Source organism: Myxocyprinus asiaticus, chromosome 42 (assembly GCF_019703515.2).
Source record: "Myxocyprinus asiaticus isolate MX2 ecotype Aquarium Trade chromosome 42, UBuf_Myxa_2, whole genome shotgun sequence".
Lineage (NCBI taxonomy): Eukaryota > Metazoa > Chordata > Actinopteri > Cypriniformes > Catostomidae > Myxocyprinus > Myxocyprinus asiaticus.
This window is the reverse complement of record NC_059385.1, coordinates 25811783-25831318: the sequence shown is the minus strand read 5'-3', so window position 1 is coordinate 25831318 and position 19536 is coordinate 25811783. Positions and strand designations below refer to the sequence as shown.

At 46.7% G+C, this 19536-nt stretch overlaps 1 protein-coding gene across 3 annotated transcripts in view; it reads right to left on the bottom strand.

Moving 5' to 3' along the window:
• Positions 1–245: 245 nt before the first annotated feature.
• The window catches only part of LOC127432681 (keratin, type I cytoskeletal 18-like), a 29765-nt gene continuing 10474 nt past the window's right edge, over positions 246–19536 (bottom strand). For all 3 annotated transcript variants that reach the window (XM_051684034.1, XM_051684036.1, XM_051684035.1), the window contains exons 7-9: positions 16321–16538; positions 14730–14758; positions 246–746 (exon numbers count right to left, since the gene is read on the bottom strand). In XM_051684034.1, coding sequence (XP_051539994.1) covers positions 631–746; positions 14730–14758; positions 16321–16538 — 363 coding nt within the window. In that variant the 3' untranslated portion in view covers positions 246–630. The remainder of the gene's footprint in view (positions 747–14729; positions 14759–16320; positions 16539–19536) is intronic.

Genomic DNA, 19536 nt, shown 5'->3' with positions numbered 1-19536 from the left:
GAAATGAAAGCAGATATCAGTATAAGACTAAAATATTAGTGAACTATTGTATTAAGCTAAATATATAGAGAAAATAACTTACATTTGACTAGTATACTGTATGTTCTGTCTCTTTTTGACTTAAATGTGTACTGTATATTTGTTATGTGAGTGTAGTTGTAATTATGTCAATGCTATAATTTTATGTTTTTACTGTATGTATGTGTACTGTAAGTGCTAAATGGTCACAACAGACACACTTTGCATGTAACAGTTTTATTAAAGATAAAGAGATACAGAAATCACAGATTGAATATCTCAAAAACATAAATTTATAAGTAAATTCAATTTTCCTCACCATACACTCAACAACCTAACAGAAATATTTGTTGCATTCAAGAAGAACTTGCTAAAAAGCAATAACAGGAGCACTTGTTTCTTCTTCAATTTCTGCTCTAAATCTGATGGCTTTCCCTAGAAATTTTAGCTCTCTTGATGCTTGAGAAAGGAAACACAATATCTTTGAAAGACTGGGAATGAAACAAAACTCTGTGTTATCCAGGGGTCCTCTGGGGCCAAGTGTAATGTGGCTCCTAAATGGACAATAGAGGCTTTTATACAGAGAATCACACAGACAGTCGTGTTCTTGTTTTACTTCTTTGTCTCTTCAATCTGTTCGACTTCGCTGGATTCATCAACCACTTTACCATTGATCATGGTTTGCGTTACCACCTTCACTATCTTACGGGTGCGGACGTCAGGCTCCTCTGCAGATACAGAGACAGTGAGAGAGATGATTACGATAAATCAGATTCCTTTCAAACAAATCGACTGTGCTTAAACACATTGTATAGTGCAAGGTGTTGCTATGGACGGCTCTGTCCTGAGAGGTTACTGTGTTTGGTAGCGTTTAAAGTGTCAGTTTCAGGTTGCAGCCGGTGTGGAGCCCAGGTGAGAGGGCAAACTGACTGCCTGTATAATAAAACATTCCAGAAACTACAATCACTCAGTTTGCCTGTGTTTGCAGTATAGAATTACAATGTTGGATCATGCTTTGGCTTCTTGTGGAACTATTTTCATTAGCAGAGCAAAAACAGACAAAATAACCATCCATACTGTGTCTAAAAATGTCAGTTATTGATAATAACTTCTTGTTTATACAGTAAGCAGTAACTGTTGTTTTATATCAATATCACAATTGTGCTGTGGTACTGAATATCAACATGACTGTGATTCAGACTTAGGCAGCACAGATGCAAGAGTGATATTGCTTTTTTGACATTCTTTGTTGCATTTATGTTGTGTCGGAATTACCATAATTTTGAGATGACAACTCTTTGTCAGCTTTGTTGTTGATGATAACCAAATCAACAATCACTACATTTCACTTCTAGACAATCCTAATGATGAAGATCTAGATTAATGGTGCTGGGAAGAAACAGGGTTTCTTTTTAATGTGAAAACTCATTATTTCATTATTTCAACTCTAGATTCATTTTCTAAATCTTGTATAACGTCCTGGTTACTTTCGTAACCTCCATTCCCTGATGGAGGGAACGAGACGTTGTGTCGATGTAGTGACACTAGGGGTCACTCTTGGGAGCCCGAAACACCTCTGGTCTTTGAAAAAAGGCCAATGAAAATTGGCGAGTAGTATTTGCATACCACTCCCCTGAACATATGGGTATAAAAGGAGCTGGTATGCAACCACTCATTCAGGTTTTGTGATGAGGAGCCAAGACAAGGTCCCGGCCATTTCAGTGGGTAGTCCAGCGTTGTGGCAGGAGGGACACAACGTCTCGTTCCCTCCATCAGGGAATGGAGGTTACGCAAGTAACCAGGACATTCCCTATCTGTCACTCACTCGACACTGTGTCGATGTAGTGACACTAGGGGTCCCTATATGAAACGCCACAACTGGCTGAACTGTGTTACGTGAACTGGCGGTGTGTGATGGGCAGACCACTGTGTGCCTCGTAGCCAGCACATCAGGCCGACACGTAACCTCCCTCAATGCTGTTATGAGTGTCGAACGACCCTTCGGGGACAAGTCGACTGCCCAAAAGATAGAGACAGGCTAGTCCAGTCATGGCCTCTTATCCTCTCTTTTTTTCCTCTCCCCAAAAAAAAGAGTGAAATTTGTTAACCGACAGGGGCCACCAGGTCTACGTTGGGAGGGTGTCTCTCCCAAGGGGAAGACACTGCGGAGACCACACCCCGCCCAGAGAGGGGGGGTATTTTGAGTGGAAATACGTCACATGGTCTTGCCGAGCTTTGCCGGAAGTATGTCATGTGGAGAAGTCCCATGGTAGGTCCTACCCTATGGGGGAGGAGTTTCTACAAACATGGTGAAGGAAGATGCAGTTTACCAACAGGGAAACGAATAGCGGAAGATATACGTCTCATGGGGTTACCTATGGGGAACCAACACATGCGGAGCACCTACCCCAGTACAGGGCTTAGTTAGCACATGTACTGAGCTGGCAGCGAGTTTCTCCGCAAACTCATCGCCACAGGGCTCGGAGGAAATCATGCAGAGAACACAGTTTATGAACACTACTGGGAGTCAACAGTGCACGTCTTCAGCTCAGGGGAGGTGAAAGGCGCTATGCGCAAGCGATACACCCGGCTAGCTGTCCCGGACTTACCTGCTTGTGCCTGCCACTACACGGGACGAAACCGGTTCCACCTGGAGATTGTAGAACCTCGCAAAGGTGTTGGGTGTTGCCCAGCCCGCTGCTCTGCAAATGTCTGTTAGAGAGGCGCCACTGGTCAAAGCCCAGGAGGCCGCCACACTCCTGGTAGAATGGACTCGTAGCACTGTCGGGGGTGGCACGTCCTGAGCGTGATATGCCATTGTTATGGCGTCAATGACCCAGTGGGCGATCCTCTTTTGGAGACAGCGCTTCCTTTCCGCTGTCCACCAAAGCAGACAAAGAGCTGCTCAGAGATTTAAAGCTCTGCATGAGATCCAAATAGATGCGTAAAGCGCGCACCGGACACAGCAACATCAGGGCTGGGTCTGCCTCCTCCTGGGGCAGCGCTTGAAGGTTCACCACCTGATCCCTAAATGGGGCTGTGGGAACCTTGGGCACATAGCCCCGTCGGGGTCTCAGGATCACGTGAGAGTAGCCCGGACTGAAATCCAGGCATGTTTCGCTGACACAGAACGCTTGCATGTCTCCTACCCTCTTGATGGAAGTGAGCACAGTCAGGAGGGCAGTCTTTAAAGAGAGTGCCTTAAGTTCAACTGACTGCAGGGGCTCAAAGGGGGCTCCCCGTAGACCCTGAAGACCTACAGAGAGGTCCCATGAGGGAATGAGGCACAGTCAATTCAACCTCCTGATGCCTCTCAGGAACCTGATGATCAGGTTGTGCTTCCCTAAGGACTTACCGTCCACTGTGTCGTGGTGTGCCGCTTTAGCGGCTACATACACCTTCAAGGTGGAGGGGGACAGATGCCCCTTCCAACCTCTCCTGCAGGAAGGAAAGCACCGATCTGACTGCGCATCTCTGGGGGTCTTTGTGTCGGGAAGAACACCACTTAGCGAACAGACACCACTTCAATGCATACAGATGCCTCGTAGAGGGGGCCCTAGCCTGAGTGATCGTATCTACCACCGCGGGTGGTAGGCCACTCAAGTCTTCTGCGTCCCGTCCAGGGGCCAGAGGTCTGATCGCGGGTGCCAGATGGTGCCCCGCCCCTGAGAAAGAAGGTCCTTCCTTAGGGGAATTCGCTGGGGGGGCTGTCGCGAGAAGCATAAGGTCGGAGAACCATGTCAGGGTGGGCCAGTAGGGTGCTACCAGGACGACCTGCTCCTCATCCTCCCTGACCTTGCACAGGGTCTGTGCAAGTAGGCTCACTGGGGGAAACGCATATTTGCATAGTCCAGGGGGCCAGCTGTGTGCCAGCGCGTCTATACCGAGAGGTGCCTTGGTCAGGGCGTACCAGAGCGGGCAGTGGGAGGATTCTTGGGAAGCGAACAGATCTACCTGTGCCTGCCCGAATCGACTCCAAATCAGCTGGGCCACCTGAGGGTGGAGTCTCCACTCTCCCCTGAGTGTAACCTGTCATGAAAGCGTGTCCACTGCAGTGTTGAGGTTGCCCGAGATGTGAGTGGCTTGCATGACTTGAGGTGCTGCTGACTCCAGAGGAGGAGACAACGGGCCAGTTGCGACATACAATGGGAGCGTAAACCACCTTGATGGTTGATGTATGCCACCGTTGCCATGTTGTCTGTCCGAACTAACACATGCTTGCCCTGGGTCAATGGCCGAAACCTCCGCAGGGCGAGCAGAATTGCCAACAACTCGAGGCAGTTGATGTGCCAACGCAGCCGTGGGCCCGTCCAGGAGCCGGTGGCTGTGTGCCCATTGCATAAAGCACCCCAGCCCATCTTGGAGGCATCTGTCGTAACCACGACGCGCCTGGATACCTGATCTAGGGTAACGCCTGCCCTTAGAAATGTGAGGTCGGTCCAAGGGCTGAAGAGGCAGTGACAAACCGGCATGATGGCCAGGCGATGTGTCCCACGGCGCCATGCCCATCTCGGGACTCGAATCTGCAGCCAGTGCTGAAGCGGTCTCAAATGCATCAACCCGAGCAGAGTGGCCACCGGTGAGGATGCCATATGCCCCAGGAGCCTCTGAAACAGTTTCAGTGGAACCGCTGTCTTCTGTCTGAACGCCTTCAAACAGGTCAGCGCCGACTGTGCACGCTCGTTCGTGAGGCATGCCATCATCGAGACTGAGTCCAACTCCAAGACGAGAAAAGAGATGCTCTGAACCGGGAGGAGCTTGCTCTTTCGCCAGTTGACCTGAAGCCCTAGTCAGCTGAGGTGCAAGAGCACCAGGTCCCTGTGTGCACACAACACATCCCGATTAGCCAATCGTCGAGATAGTTGAGGATGCGAATGCCCACTTCCCTTAATGGGGCAAGGGCTGCCTCTGCGACCTTTGTGAAGACGCGAGGGGACAAGGACAGGCTGAAAGGGAGGCCTGACCCTCGAATGCAAACCGCAGGAAGGGTCTATGTAGAGGTAGAATCGAGACGTGGAAGTACGCGTCTTTCAGGTCTACCGCCGCGAACCAATCTTGATGCCGGACGCTTGCTAGAATGCATTTTTGCATCAGCATCTTGAACGGGAGTCTGTGTAAAACCCGGTTCAGTACTTGCAGGTCCAAGATTGGCCGCAACCCACCGCCTTTCTTCGTTACAATGAAGTAGGGACTGTAAAACCCCTTCTTCATCTCGGCCGGAGGGACAGGCTTTATCGCACTCTTCCGTAGGAGGGTAGTGATTTCTGCATGCAAGGTAGTGGCATTCCCGCCCTTCACCGAGGTGAAGTGGACGCCGCTGAACCTGGGCGGATGCCTGGCGAACTGAATCGTGTAGCCGATTTGGACGGTCCGGACCAGCCATCGCGACGTGTTGGAAAGCGCAAGCCACGCGTCCAAGCTCCAGACAAAGGGGACCAAGGGGACAATCTCGTCAGACATACCGGCAGGTGGGGCCTCGCAGCGGGGCAGAGCCTGAGGTGCCACGCCGTGTCGTGGCCGTGCTGAGTTCAGGGACATCGAAGCACTTATCTGGCTCCTTGTGACCACCCCCGGAACAGCCTGGGATGGGGGAGGAAGAGGCTGTCCTTGTGACCCGTGTAGACCGTCACATCGGGGGCGGATTTGTGCCACAACTGGGCGCGCAGGGGCGGGGAGACTGCCACTGGAGTGCCAAACCTGCCAAAATGGAATGGTGGACAGTGGTCATGATGACGGCCATGCGCACTGCGTATGTGACCCAGGGAACAAGGAAACCGCTCTGAACTCTTGGGTACCGCATGCGGTGAAATTAAATGAAAAGGTAACAGAAGATTCTCCTCCCAGCCCTCCACCGGGGGATGGAGTGGTCTGCTTACCAGCTCCAGAGCAGCAGGTTTTCGTCATCCCTGGGTCGCCCATCTCAGGGGCACTTCGAAGCCTTTCGCAGGTGCTTGGTGGCTGGCGGTGAGACGGGTGGAGTCTGCTTCCTGTGGTGGGCTCCACGCCGTGGATGTGGGGGCAGGCTGCAGCTGAGCCGGTGCAGTCACCACAGGGGGACGCCCTTGGCGACGAGCAGGTGGGGTGCGGGATCTTGAGCTGTGCCGGGGCAGGATGTGCCGGATAGCCTCCGTCTGCTGCTTCACCGCCGAAAACTGGTGGGCAAAGTCCTCAATGTCACCGAACAGGCCAACCTGGGAAATGGGGCGCCAAGGAACCGTGCCTTGTCGGCCTCTCCCATCTCGACCAGGTTGAGCCAAAGGTGGCACTCCTGGACCACCAAGGTGGACATCGCCCGCCCGAGAGACCGTGCCATGACCTTCGTCGCCCGGAGGGCGAGGTCTGTCACCGAGCGCAGCTCCTGCATCAATCCCGGGGTGGAACTACCCTCGTGCAGTTCCTTTAGTGCCTTGGCTTGATGGACTTGCAGGAGAGCCATGGCGTGCAGGGCGGAGGTGGCTTGCCCAGCGGCACCGCAGGTATTGGCCGTCAGGAACGACGTAAACCTACAGGCCTTGGACGGGAGCTTTGGGCACTCGCACCAGTTGGCGGCGCTCTGCGGGCATAGGTGCATCACGAGCGCCTTATCCACCGGGGGATCGCCGAATAGCCCTTGGCCGCCCCACCATCGAGGGTAGTGAGGGCGGGGGAGCTGAAAGATCGGGACCGGGCAGTAAAAGGTGCCTCCCACGACCTTGTCAGCTCCTCGTGCACTTCCGGGAAGAAAGGAACTGGGGCGGGGCGTGGCTGTGAGTGGTGCCGTGAGCCCAGGAACCAATCATTGAGCCGTGAGGGTTCAGGGGAGAGTGGAGGGTTCCACTCTAGCCCGATGCTTGCGGCTGCCTGGGAAAGCATGTCCGTCATCTCCGCATCAACCTGTGACTGGGCGACTGCACCTGAGGGGAGGAGCCCAGCTGAGGCTTCCGTGTCCAACTGGATGAGCCCGCTCTCCAATGCTGCGCTCGAGAGCTCATCACCTCATCCGGAAGCCCGATCGGGGCAGACGAGCATGCTGGGGAATGGGAGGTCCATGGGGGGATACCCGGCGGAGGTGGTCCCATTGGGGTCCCCAAATCGCCCCCAGCGCTAGCCGTGCCGGCCTCATACCCGTGGGTAGAAGGACCGGGGCGGGGAGCTGCTGGGCTGGCTTTCTTTCTTACAAAGGCAAGAATGTTTTCTAAAGTGATACAAAGGTAAGCCGCAACCATATCGTTGCCATGGACATGTTCTCGCAATGAGTACATGACCCATCCACGAATGCTGTCTCTGTGTAGGCAGCGCCCAGACACGAAAGACAGCGATCGTGACCGTCAGAAGGCGAAAGATAACGACCGCAACCAGGAATAACACACAAACGGAAAGGCATCTTTAAAAAGATGCATCTTTAAAATGATGTTCCTTGTGTGCCGCTCTTTTAGAGAAATATACTCTTTTTTAGAATATACTCTTCTATTTCTGCCGAAGTGCCCAGGGGCGTTCTCTGCAGTGTACCAGTGCAGAGAGGGGAGAAGCCGCTGAAATGCTTTGTCAGATCCAGCAGAGGTGAATGAACAGCCTTGGGAATTCAGCTCAGTGTGCATCGACTGTTCGGGTCCGTAGAGAAAATCTGAATGAGTGGTTGCATACCAGCTCCTTTTATACCCGTATGTTCAGGGGAGTGGTATGCAAATACCACTCGCCAATTTTCATTGTCCTTTTTTCAAAGACCAGAGGTGTTTCGGGATCCCAAGATTTACCCCTAGTGTCACTACATCGACACAACGTAGAGTGAGTGACAGATAGGGAATGAGAGGTTGCTTGCATTTTGGTTGTTTTATGTGATGTCACAATGGTCAGAAGAAGCTGGAGATTTCCTAAAAAAAAGAAGCTGGAAAGAAGCTGGTTTTATAATGGTTATGACAAGTTTGTAGGTTTGGTCTTGGCAGACTAGATCTGCTTATGCTGCTGCTACAGAGCAGATACAAAGAATTGCTACTACTAAGAACACACATACGTGCTGCTGCACAATTAGACATTCATACAAGGCCAATGAAGCAGATCTAGACAAATGATCCTGGGGAGGAGGAGGGTTTCAGTTAGAAAACTCATGTAGTGTGCTGCAATGAAACTGGCTTACCTGCAAACAACTGAGGCAATTTAAATGCAAGACAAAGAGGGAGTATGCAAGTTGATTGACTAACAGATTACATGTCAAAGTACAGTAGAGTTTCATAACTGAATTTAAAGGGATAGTTCACCCAAAATGAGAATTCTCTCATTGATATCCCAGGTGTGTATGACTTTCTTTCTTCACCAGAACACATTTGAAGAAAATTTGAAAAATATCTTAGCTCAGTAGGTCCTTGAAACGCAAGAGGATGGTGATTTCTCTTTTGAAGCTCCAAAAATCACAAACAGTCAGCATAAACATCATAGATATGATTCCAGCGGTTAAATTAATGTTTTCTAAAGTGATACGATTGCTTTTGGTGTAATAAAAGCTCAATATTTAAGTACTTTTTTACTCTAAATCATCGCTTCCGGCAAGCTTCATGAGAGGGTGGATTCCTCATGAGTGGTATTCGCGTTGCCATGATACAGACGTAATCTCATTGTGGCAGTGGGGGCGTGGTCGAGCATCCATCCAGAGAGGAGAAAGCAGTAAGGGCGCTGACACCTGAGCTAAATTATGTCAAACACCTATCTCTAATTCCAGTGAGCATGGGGAGAGTGGCATATAAGTGGCCATGCTACCAGCAGACAGGGAGAGAGAGTCTGGCATAAGAAAGCCCATGGTGCTCAAGAAGTTGTTGTGTTTACCCTATTGTGTTTGTGAAGCTAATGTGTATAAGTGACTACGTGCCTGTGAAGCTGATGAGTTTGTGAAGTTGTGAAGTATTGATGTGGCCAATTAGAAGTCTTACCTGAGCCTGGAAACCGCTTCCCTGTGTCCTCCTTCCCTTCTTCTGTGAAGTCGTGTTACACTGGTGCCAAAACCTGGGACATTGAAGTACACCCCATGGAGTCCTCGCAGTTGGCAGAGATCCTCAAGTCCCTCGCCGGCCTACACCAGACCCACCATCAATCCCTGCTTGCGCTTCTCCAAGACCAAGATAGTCGGTTCTTCGAGATCCTAAGAGCTGAATCAGAGGACTGGCATGTGATCCAGAGCCTCCTCAGCCAGGAGAGAGCCCCAGCCGCGTCCCCGGACAACCACAGCCCCCTGCCCACACCCACGCTTTTGAACATGGGGGCGGAAGACAACCCCGTAGCCTTCCTCGACCTGTTCGAGTGAACCATCGAGATCTGGGGCTGGCCGCGTGACCAATGGGTGGCCAGGCTCCTCCCGATTTTGTCCGAGGAACCCAGCTTGCCACTCAAATACTGCCGGCAGCTAACCTCCTGGCTTATGAAGACCTGAAGAAGTCCATCCTGCAGCGGGTTGGCCGCAGTCCAGAGCAGTACTACCAGCTCTTCCGGTCCATGAAGCTGGAGAAGACCGGCCGCCCGTTTGCCTTCACCCAACAGCTCCGAGACACCTGCCGGAAATGGCTGCTGGTGGGGGATCGCGATGTCATGGGAGTGATCAACCAGGTGGTGCTGGAGCAGCAAATCCATCGACTGCCAAAAGGAACGGTGGAGTGGGTCCAGTGCCACCGCCTGGCATCGCTGGAGGAAGCTGTCCATCTGGCGGAGGACCATATGGCGGCATACCCAATAGTGGAAGAGCCCTCCTACTCTCTCTCCCCTCCCTCTGTGTTTTCCCTATTCTCTTCCCCCTGCCCTCTTCCCTCTCACTCTGCTCTCTCCCTAGAGCCCGTTCCTGCCTCGCAGAGGCGAGGAGTCCCGCCATCGAGGCCAGTTCCCCTTGCGCGGGGGTCGGTACCCCCAACATCTATAGTGCCCCACTGTTCTCCCCCTCAGGTGGAGGTGCCCGCTGACACAGGTGCGGGCGTAGCGCCTGGGCCAGCCTGCTGGAGTTGCGGAGATCCAGGACACTTCCGGGATCAGTGCCCTATTATGGAGCTGGGGATGGTGGTCTGGATCCCTGACACTCCACAGGCTGCCCCCGACCAGGCCGAAGTGTACCGGATACCGGTAAGTGTCAAGGGGGGTACTCACCAAGCATTGGTGGACACGAGTAGTAATCAAACTACTATCCACCAACGTTTGGTTAAAAACGAGGCTTTGGGCACAGCTAAAATGGTGAGGGTGAAGTGTGTGCATGGGGATATTCACAACTACCCTGTGATGACCTTTGTGATTAAATTCCGGGGAACAAAACATAGCGTGGAGGCCACGGTTAGTTCCCACCTCACCCATCCGCTGATTTTGGGGACTAATTGGCCTGAATTTAGAAATGTATTAAAGGGAATATGCGCGGATGTGTCCTGCACAAAAACGATGAGATGTGAAATGTGTGATGCTCTGGCAGGGGAGGTGGAGCCGGGGCCATCTTTGTCAGCTCCACGTCAGGATGACATGAGGGGGGGAGAGGCTGCAACCCCTCCCATCCTCGGGGGATTTCCCGAAGGGGATTTCCCTTTGGAGCAGTCGCAAGACGAAACCCTGAAGCACGCCTTCAACCAAGTTAGAGTGATCGATGGTCAACAGCTCCAGCCGAATGTCGCACTTTCATATCCCTATTTCACAATTATAAACGAGCGGTTGTATAGAGTGATGCAGAATGCTCAAACAGAGGAAGATACAACCCAGCTCTTAATACTGCGGAGCCATCGGGAAATGGTGTTCCTGGCGGCTCATTATAATCTCATGGCAGAGCATCTAGGGGAAAGAAAAACACTAAACCGACTAATAGCCCGTTTCTATTGGCTGGGCATTGGTGGCGATGTTCACAGGTGGTGTGCGGCTTGCCGTGAATGTCAGCTGGTGAATCCACCGGCCACCCCAAGATGGACTTTGTGCCCCCTTCCACTGATTGAGGTCCCCTTCGAGAGAATTGGCATGGACCTTGTCGGGCCATTAGAGCGGTCAGCACGCGGATAGCGCTTTATATTGGTCCTAGTGGAATATGCAACCCGATATCTGGAAGCAGTGCCCCTGCACAACATCTCAGCACGCAGTGTTGCGGAGGCACTTTTCAAAATAATCTCCCGGGTGGGGATTCCGAAAGAAATCCTCACCGATCAGGGCACAACCTTTATGTCACAGACACTACGCAAGCTTTACGAATTACTGGGCATTAAGTCAATTCGCACCAGCGTTTACCAGCCACAAACAGATGGCCTGGTGGAGCGATTTAATAAAACCCTTAAAAATATGATTCGTAAGTTCATGCACGAGGATGCTAGAAATTGGGACAAATGGCTCAATCCCCTGTTATTCACAGTACAAGAGGTCCTGCAAGCCTCCACTTGGTTTCCCCATTCGAGCTGCTGTATGGGCGGTGCCCGTGCGGCGTGCTTGACATCATACGTGAAGTTTGGGAGGAGGGACCTTCAAACAGTAAGAATGAAATTCAATATGTTCTTGATCTTAGAGCAAAATTCCACACCTTGGGGCAACTAACACAGGATAATTTGCTCCAAGCTCAAGAACGACAGAGCCGACTGTATAACGGGGAACTTGGCTATGGGAATTCGCACCGGGAGATAAGGTACTCGTATTACTCCCCACATCAAGCTCCAAATTACTCACCAAGTGGCAAGGACCCTTTGAGGTCACACGACGAGTGGGGGATCTCAATTATGAGGTAAAGCGAACCGATAGAGGGGGCGCGCATCAAATTTATCACCTCAACCTCCTGAAATTGTGGAGAGAGGCGGCCCCTGTAACGTTGGCTACGGTAGTTCTGGAGAGGGTGGAGCTCGGGCCGGAAGTAAACACAAAACACAATCACATCACCCTGGTCACTTGCAGAGACCACCTTTCACCGTACCAACTCGCAGAGGTTGCCAAAATACAACAAGAATTCGTGGATGTGTTTTCCCCTCTACCGGGTTGCACGAACCTCATCCAGCACCACATCGAGACCGAGCCGAGGGTGGTGGTGTGTAGCTGTCCCTACCGATTGTCCGAACATAAAAAAAAATTATCCGGGAAGAATTGGATGCAATGCTCGATATGGGAGTAATAGAGGAATCCCACAGCGATTGATCTAGCCCGATTGTTCTGGTGCCTAAGAGCGATGGGTCTGTACAGTTCTGTGTGAATTATAGAAAAGTCAATGCTGTGTCTAAATTTGATGCCTACCCAATGCCTCGTATTGATGAGTTGCTCGATCGGTTAGGCACTGCTCGTTTTTACTCTACACTGGATTTGACAAAGGGTTATTGGCAGATCCCCTTGACACCAATTTCACATGAAAAAACTGCTTTCTCCACACCGTTCGGATTACACCAATTTGTGACACTTCCCTTCAGTTTGTTTGGGGCTCCGGCCAAGTTTCAGCGCCACATGGACCGAATCCTCAGACCGCATTTGGCTTATGCCGCTGCCTATTTGGGTGACATCATCATATAAAGCAATGATTGGCAGCGGCATATGCAGCATCTGAGGGCGGTTCTGAGATCGCTGTGACGGGCAGGGCTCACAGCAAACCCTAAGAAGTGCGCGATTGGGTGGGTGGAGGTACGGTATCTGGGGTTCCACTTGGGCCATGGGCAGGTGCGTCCCCAAATTGACAAGACGGCGGCGATTGCGACCTGCCCAAGTCCCAAGACCATAAAGGGGGTGAGACAGTTCCTGGGACTGGATGGCTATTATAGGAGATTTGTGCCTAACTATTCGGACATCACCAGCCCGCTGACTGATCTCACTAAAAAGGGAGATCCAGACCCGGTCCAGTGGATGGAGCAGTGCCAACAGGGGTTTACGCAGGTTAAAGCGTTAAGGGGCGCTTTTACATGCACCTAATTTCTCTCTCCTTTTTGTGTTGCAGACGGACGCTTCAGACAGGGGGCTGGGGGATGTACTCTCGCAGGTGGTGGAGGGGGAGGAGCGCCCAGTGCTGTACATCAGCCGCAAGCTCTCTTTGATGGAAACAAAGTACAGCACTGTGGAAAAGGAGTGTCTGGCCATCAAGTGGGCGGTCCTCACTCTCCGCTACTACCTGCTGGGGTGGGCCTTCACCCTCTGCTCAGATCACGCCCCACTCCAATGGCTCCACCGCATGAAGGATACCAACCCGCGGATCACCCGGTGGTATATGGCTCTCCAGCCCTTTAAATTCAAGGTGGTCCACAGACCGGGGGCGCTGATGGCTGTCGCCGACTTCCTTCCCAGAAATGGAGGGGGAGTGGTAGACAGGCCGGATGGCTCTCCAGCCTGAGTCAGGCAGAGGGGATATGTGGCAGCGGGGGTGTGGTCGAGCGTCCGTCCAGAGAAAGCAGTAAGGGCGCTGACACCTGAGCTAAATTATGTCTTACACCTGTCTCAGACAGGGAGAGAGAGTCTGGCACAAGAAAGCCCACGGTGCTCGAGAAGCTGTTGTGTTTACCCTATTGTGTTGGTGAAGCTAATGTGTTTAAGTGACTACGTGCCTGTGAAGCTGATGAGTTTGTGAAGTTGTAAAGTATTGTAGTGGCCGATTCTTCCTTTTGCTGTGAAGTCTTGTTACACTTATGTTCTCCACTTGGTTGAGACATCCAGGATAAGCACACAAATGCACCATTGTGAGTAAAGAAACAGAAAAATACAGATCTAAACCAAAACCAACCAAGCTACTGTACAGCGTTCCTCCTTCTCACTTGTAAACAGTGCTGCTCTTTCGGCTGTGACGTACGTGTGTCAGTTCTCGCGTGTTTCAAATGCCAATGCGATTACGTCTCAAGTGCATAACGCTGCAGAACAAACCTTTTTCCACACCAAAAGTGATCGTGCCGCTTTAGAAGACATTACTTTAACAGCTGGAGTCATATGATGACGTTTATGCTGATTATCTGTGATTTTTGGAGCTTCAAAAATCAGATCACCATCCACTTGCATTTTTAAGGACCTACTGAGCTAGGATATTTTTCAAATTTTCTTCAAATGTGTTCTGGTGAAGAAAAAACTCATACACACCTGGGATATCATGAGGGTGAGTAAATAATGAGAGAATCTTAATTTTTTGGGTGAACTATCCCTTTAAAATCATTTTTTGCTTCAGCACTTAAAATAATTAAAAAAAATGCCAAAGCAACATCAAGCATTGGAATTCTATGTAACAAACACAAGTGGAGTGATACAAAGTGTGAAATGTTCCAGTGGTGTTTTTATGAAATATCAGCAATGGAGCTCTTGGAACGTCACTTTTCCAATTAAATTAGTTGACTATAGAACTAAACTGTAACTTAGAATGGATTACTTAAATCTAGATTAGTAGGATTTTGTTATTAAAATTTGATTCTTCCTATTTTTCCTTAAAGGAAAGTTCAGCTCAAGTAAAAAAAAGTCAGGAGGTTACATTATGGGAGGAAAGGAGAGAGAGTGGGTTTAATTATTTGTTTATCGATTAGACTAGAGCTCATGGTGTATTGCACTTTTAAGCAAGGTGTTTTCAAGTGAATATTGACTTGTATGTGGGTAGTATGGAGAAAATGATCAAAATCGAGTACCAGAGACAGAGTTTGACTTTTTATTTATTGATTTAGGCAATATTTGTTAGTTTTATGGAAAGTTCCTCTAATGTTTGCAGAATCTAACATGTAAATCACTTTGTGCAAATTTGTTCTAATGTTTGCTGAATGTAGCATGACATTACAACAGCACATTCTTTATGGGTGAATACTCACTCTTGGGTGGTTGAGGAATCTCTTTAACCCTATGAAAAAAAAAAATATTGTATTAAAACAATCATTCAGCCACAAAAATACAGTACACAATAACCAATATCAGTATCATATTAAAGGAAGAGTAAAACTGGAGCAAAGTCCAGGAAGAGATTTTAAAGCAATAGTTCACCCAACAAAGAAAATGTAGTTATTATTTATTCACCCTTATGTTGTTCCAAACCCACAACTTACTTTCTTATGTGAAAAACAAAAGGAGCTACTTCCCACAGATCTTTTCCATTCAACAACAATTCATAGTGTCTACGCCTGTCAAGTTCCAAAATGGAAAAAAAAAAAAACATTATAAAAGTACCACAAAATTAGTCCATATGAGTGCTCAAGCACTATATTCCAAGTCTTCTGAAGCCATACTGTAGCTTTGTGTGAGGAACAGAACAAAAATAAAGTTGTTATGCATTGAAAATATTTCCCTACACTAAAGTTCTCAAATCTCATTCTATAATATTTGGAATGCTCAGACTGGCATAATGCGTTTGGTTATGGCACAAGCGAAAAGGCATTTGCTGTCAATGTGAAAAAGTTATAAATTTACATTAAAGGTGCTATATGTAAGATTGACAACAAGCGTTTGAAATGGGTACTGCAGTCCAAATTCAAAATATTGGAGAGTTGTCTGCCCCGCCCCAGACTCGAAGCTCATGCGGGTTGCCAGAATGTTGACACTCAAATTAGCCAACTCAGCATCAATTTTAAAGGATTTTTTAAAGGAAGTCTCCATCTTCCAAAGGCATCTCCAATATTTATTCTTTTATTACTACGCCTCTGGTCATGGTGGTTTTTAGATGGATGGCGAGGCTTTTCAGGTCGGGTGGAATCTGTTATCATTGATCCAGTTAGTTTGCCGGCTTCCATGGCAGCAGCATGCAGTGTTGTTTGCCTGCAAACTTGTTCAAATCTGTGTCTAAATACTATTGGTGTGTGGGCAGTGGGCGGGATCACACAGGCCAAAACATAAACAGAAATTCCGGCCCGGAATACAAACTTCAGTGTAGAATATACTGGCTGTAGCATTGTTATCGGAGAAGCCAGAATTTCAACTTAGCATGTTTCCTAATTCTCTAATGACATATTATGGTCATTTTATGATTTAGTACAGTAAAAATATTACATATAGCACCTTTAAGAAATTTAACATTTTAAATCTAAAAAAGTTTGCTAGATTTACACTGCTAAATTAAAGTGTAAATGTGTCATCACAGTCTGTGAAAAGGGTCCATTACGACTTACATTTTGGTCTGTTCCTCACACAGAGTTATTGTATGGCTTCAGAAGACTTGGAATATAGTGCACAAGACATATGGACTACTTTAATGGTGCTTTGTGGTGTTTGTTGTCCCTATTTACTCATTGTTTAGAAAAGAGCTGCGTGAAGATTGTTAACATATTCTCCTTTTGCTTCCCATGGAAAAATAACGACATATGTGTTTGGAACAATATGAGGGTGAGTAAATAATGACAGAATTTTCATGTTTGGGTGAATTATTCTTCAAATTAATTCTAAACTATAGTCCCCAGCATCCCTAGCACTCACATCTCCTCCCCCTCCAGCAGTCTCCTGTAGGTGGCGATCTCCATTTCCAGGTTCTGCTTGATACGCAGGAGCTGCTCGTAATCCGTCTTGGTACGCTGCATGTCCAGGCGCAGCTGCGACAGGTTGTCCTCCAGCTGGGCCAGGGTCGCCTGCAGTCGCTCCATCTCCTGGGTGTACTTCTGCCCTGTCTCGCCCAGGTTACCCTCCAGAGCTGCCACCTGCGGGGAGAGGAGGGGTTACAAATAAGAATATTTTAGTCAAAGCTGTGACTTAGTGGTTAATGCACATGCTCCTATATATTGAGCTGTGGTGCTCGTGTGGGCAATGCAAGATCGAATCTGGCTTGCAACATTTCCCAATCCCATTTACCATTTTTCTTCCTGTAATTTCCTGTCCTATGACTCACTGTCCTTATAAATGAAGACACCATAATGGTCAAACATAACAGGAATAGTTCACCCAAAAGTTTAAAAAATCTGTAATTATTTACTCATTCTATGTCACTCCAAACCCATTTGATTTTCTTTCTTCTGTGAAACACAAAGGGGAATTTTTAAAAAGTCTTCAAAGGGTTTAACTTTCATATAATGAAAGTGAATAGTTTGTCAATTTTGAAAAAAAAAAAGGCAAACCCCCCCAGCTAATCGATAAGACTTTTGCATTATATTCCATGTCTTCTGAAGCCTTACGATCCCTTTGTGTGATAAAAATAACTAAATTTAATAAACTCTGTCAATCAAATATGACAGCTACGTAAATAAAGTCAAACCCAGTGTTGGGGAGTAGCTAATTACAAATAGTGACGCTACTAACTTAACTACATTTTTCTGTAGCTTGACAGTTGCTCAGCTGCTTTTAAAAGAGTCTAGCTTTTGCAGTAGCGAACTACTTTTTCCAGCAAGTAGCGGTGTAGCGTGACCAAATGCTACATCATGTTTTGGTCAGATTATAACTAATAACCTTAACAAAACTTTTTTATACTATACTTCACACTTTTCAGTCCTCCTGGTGTTCCCAGGTGTAGCCTACTTCCCTAAAGATCAAATTTTTAAGACAAACTCTCCTTGGGCTGATGTTTTGTGCTTGTTACATAATACTGATTATGAATAATATTTTAATAGAGGCTTGTTTCTCCCCTCAACTGTGTTCATGTTCATTGTATTTTCTGACATTTTTGCCATTGACACACAAGTTTCAGCTGTACAGGTCACATACAGAGGTTGCTCTACAAAAATCTTCCAAACATTTAGAGGCATTTTTAAAATCCTGGCCAGATGCTTTGTTCAGGTCCAAAATAGAGGACGTTTGATAGAAGATTGTCGCATAATAATACATGCCATAGTAAATTATTATATGAATTTTATTTATTTTAGGCCTACATGAAAATATTAGTTAATTAAATGCTAAGACATTAAAAAAATCAAATAGTAATGCATGATAGTAATTATTTCTCTCGCTGCTCCAACACACAGATAATGAGAAGCGAAATAAACATATTCAGAACAGAAAAAGGCAGTAATAATTTTAATGCTGTTGTGCTGTCTATAACAAAGTGTCTAAAATATTGCTTGTTTCATAGAATAGAATGGTGTTCTTTTATCAATTTGTACATCTTGTAAAAGTAAACAAACTGTGGTTGGTCACTTTACATCACCATCAGTCCAGACGTTTTTCCCATAGAAGTTTGGCTTCTATGCAATAAAGTTAATGGTGTCTGATCTTTTCTGTTTTTATTTTATATTTTGCATTTTATTTTATGGCCATTATTAACTGTATTAATGTTACTATTCATTAAATGTATTACATACATTACATTTATTTAATTAATACATTTATTAATAAATGTTATTAGTGTAAATGTTGTTAATAATATTATTGGTTTGATAGTAACATTGTAAAAAAATATTGCCTCATTAAGTACATTCAATGTATACTGAACAAAAATATAAATGCAACATGCAACAATTTCAAAGATTTTACTGAGTTACAGTTCATTTAACGAAATCAGTCAATTTAAATAAATTCATTAGGCCCTAATCTAATCTAATCAATGTATATGGAAAATTTCTGGGATCTTTCATTTCAGCTCACGAAACATGGGACCAACACTTTACATGTTTAATTTATATTTTTGTTCAGTGTAGCTAGCTACTATTTGATAGTACCTTGTGTATATTAAACTACTTTGAAACTACTTTTTCAAAAGAGTAACTTGACTGTAGCTTAGCTACTTTAAACTATGAGTAGCTTGTAGCTTGTCAAACAACAGTTTCAAGGTAGCTTCCCCAACACTGGTCAAACCTTATTTGTTCTTGTGACATGACTTAATGACGTTTGGTTTAAGAGACAATGAGAACCATGAAGTTTGATGTTATCTATGTAGATGCCATATTTGATTTACTGAGTTAATTTGATTTGAGAGGGAGTAATGACTTAAATGTCATTCTGTACATTGCACAAAGTGAACATATGCCTTCAGAAGGCTTATATACTGCATGAGTTGCATCAATTACTTTGACTGTGGTTATATTGTCCTTTTTTGAGCTTGACAGACCGGAATCACTATTCACTTGCATTATACTGCAAATAAACCCTGTGTAGTCTTTGTGTTCCACAGAAAAAAGAAAGAAAGGTTTGGAGTGACATTAGTGTGAATAAATAATGACAAAATTTAATTTTTTGGGTGAACCATTCCTTTAAAAAAAAAAAAAAGGTCAATTGTTAAGCAGTTTCAGCTTGGTGATACAAATTTCATGCATGTCCAGACCCAAAGGAATTGTTGCATGATGTAAAGTGTTACATCATTAAATATTTGAAAATATGGCAATATGAGTATATGCATGTGCGTGTTTGGTGAATAATTACAATGAATCTGAAGCTATTTCATCTGTCAATTAGTCAATCCAATTTACTTTACACGTTATTGTGTTTAAACTGCCATCCACCGGTTGCTGATAAGGTGAGCCGTGGGTATAGATAAAAAAAAAAAAGCTTCTCTTGCTACTGGTCACATGCAGATGATGTGGAAGAGTTTTAAATTAACACATACAGACCTCTGTTCATGCAAAATATTTAATACACTGCTGTATTACCCTCCCAGTTTATGAGTTAATGAAACTTTAATTCTTCCGTGGAACACAAATTAAAAAAAAAAAAAGTTTAAGCTGCTCTTCTACAAACAATTGAAGTATATGGACACCAGAGGCTGTCAAGTTT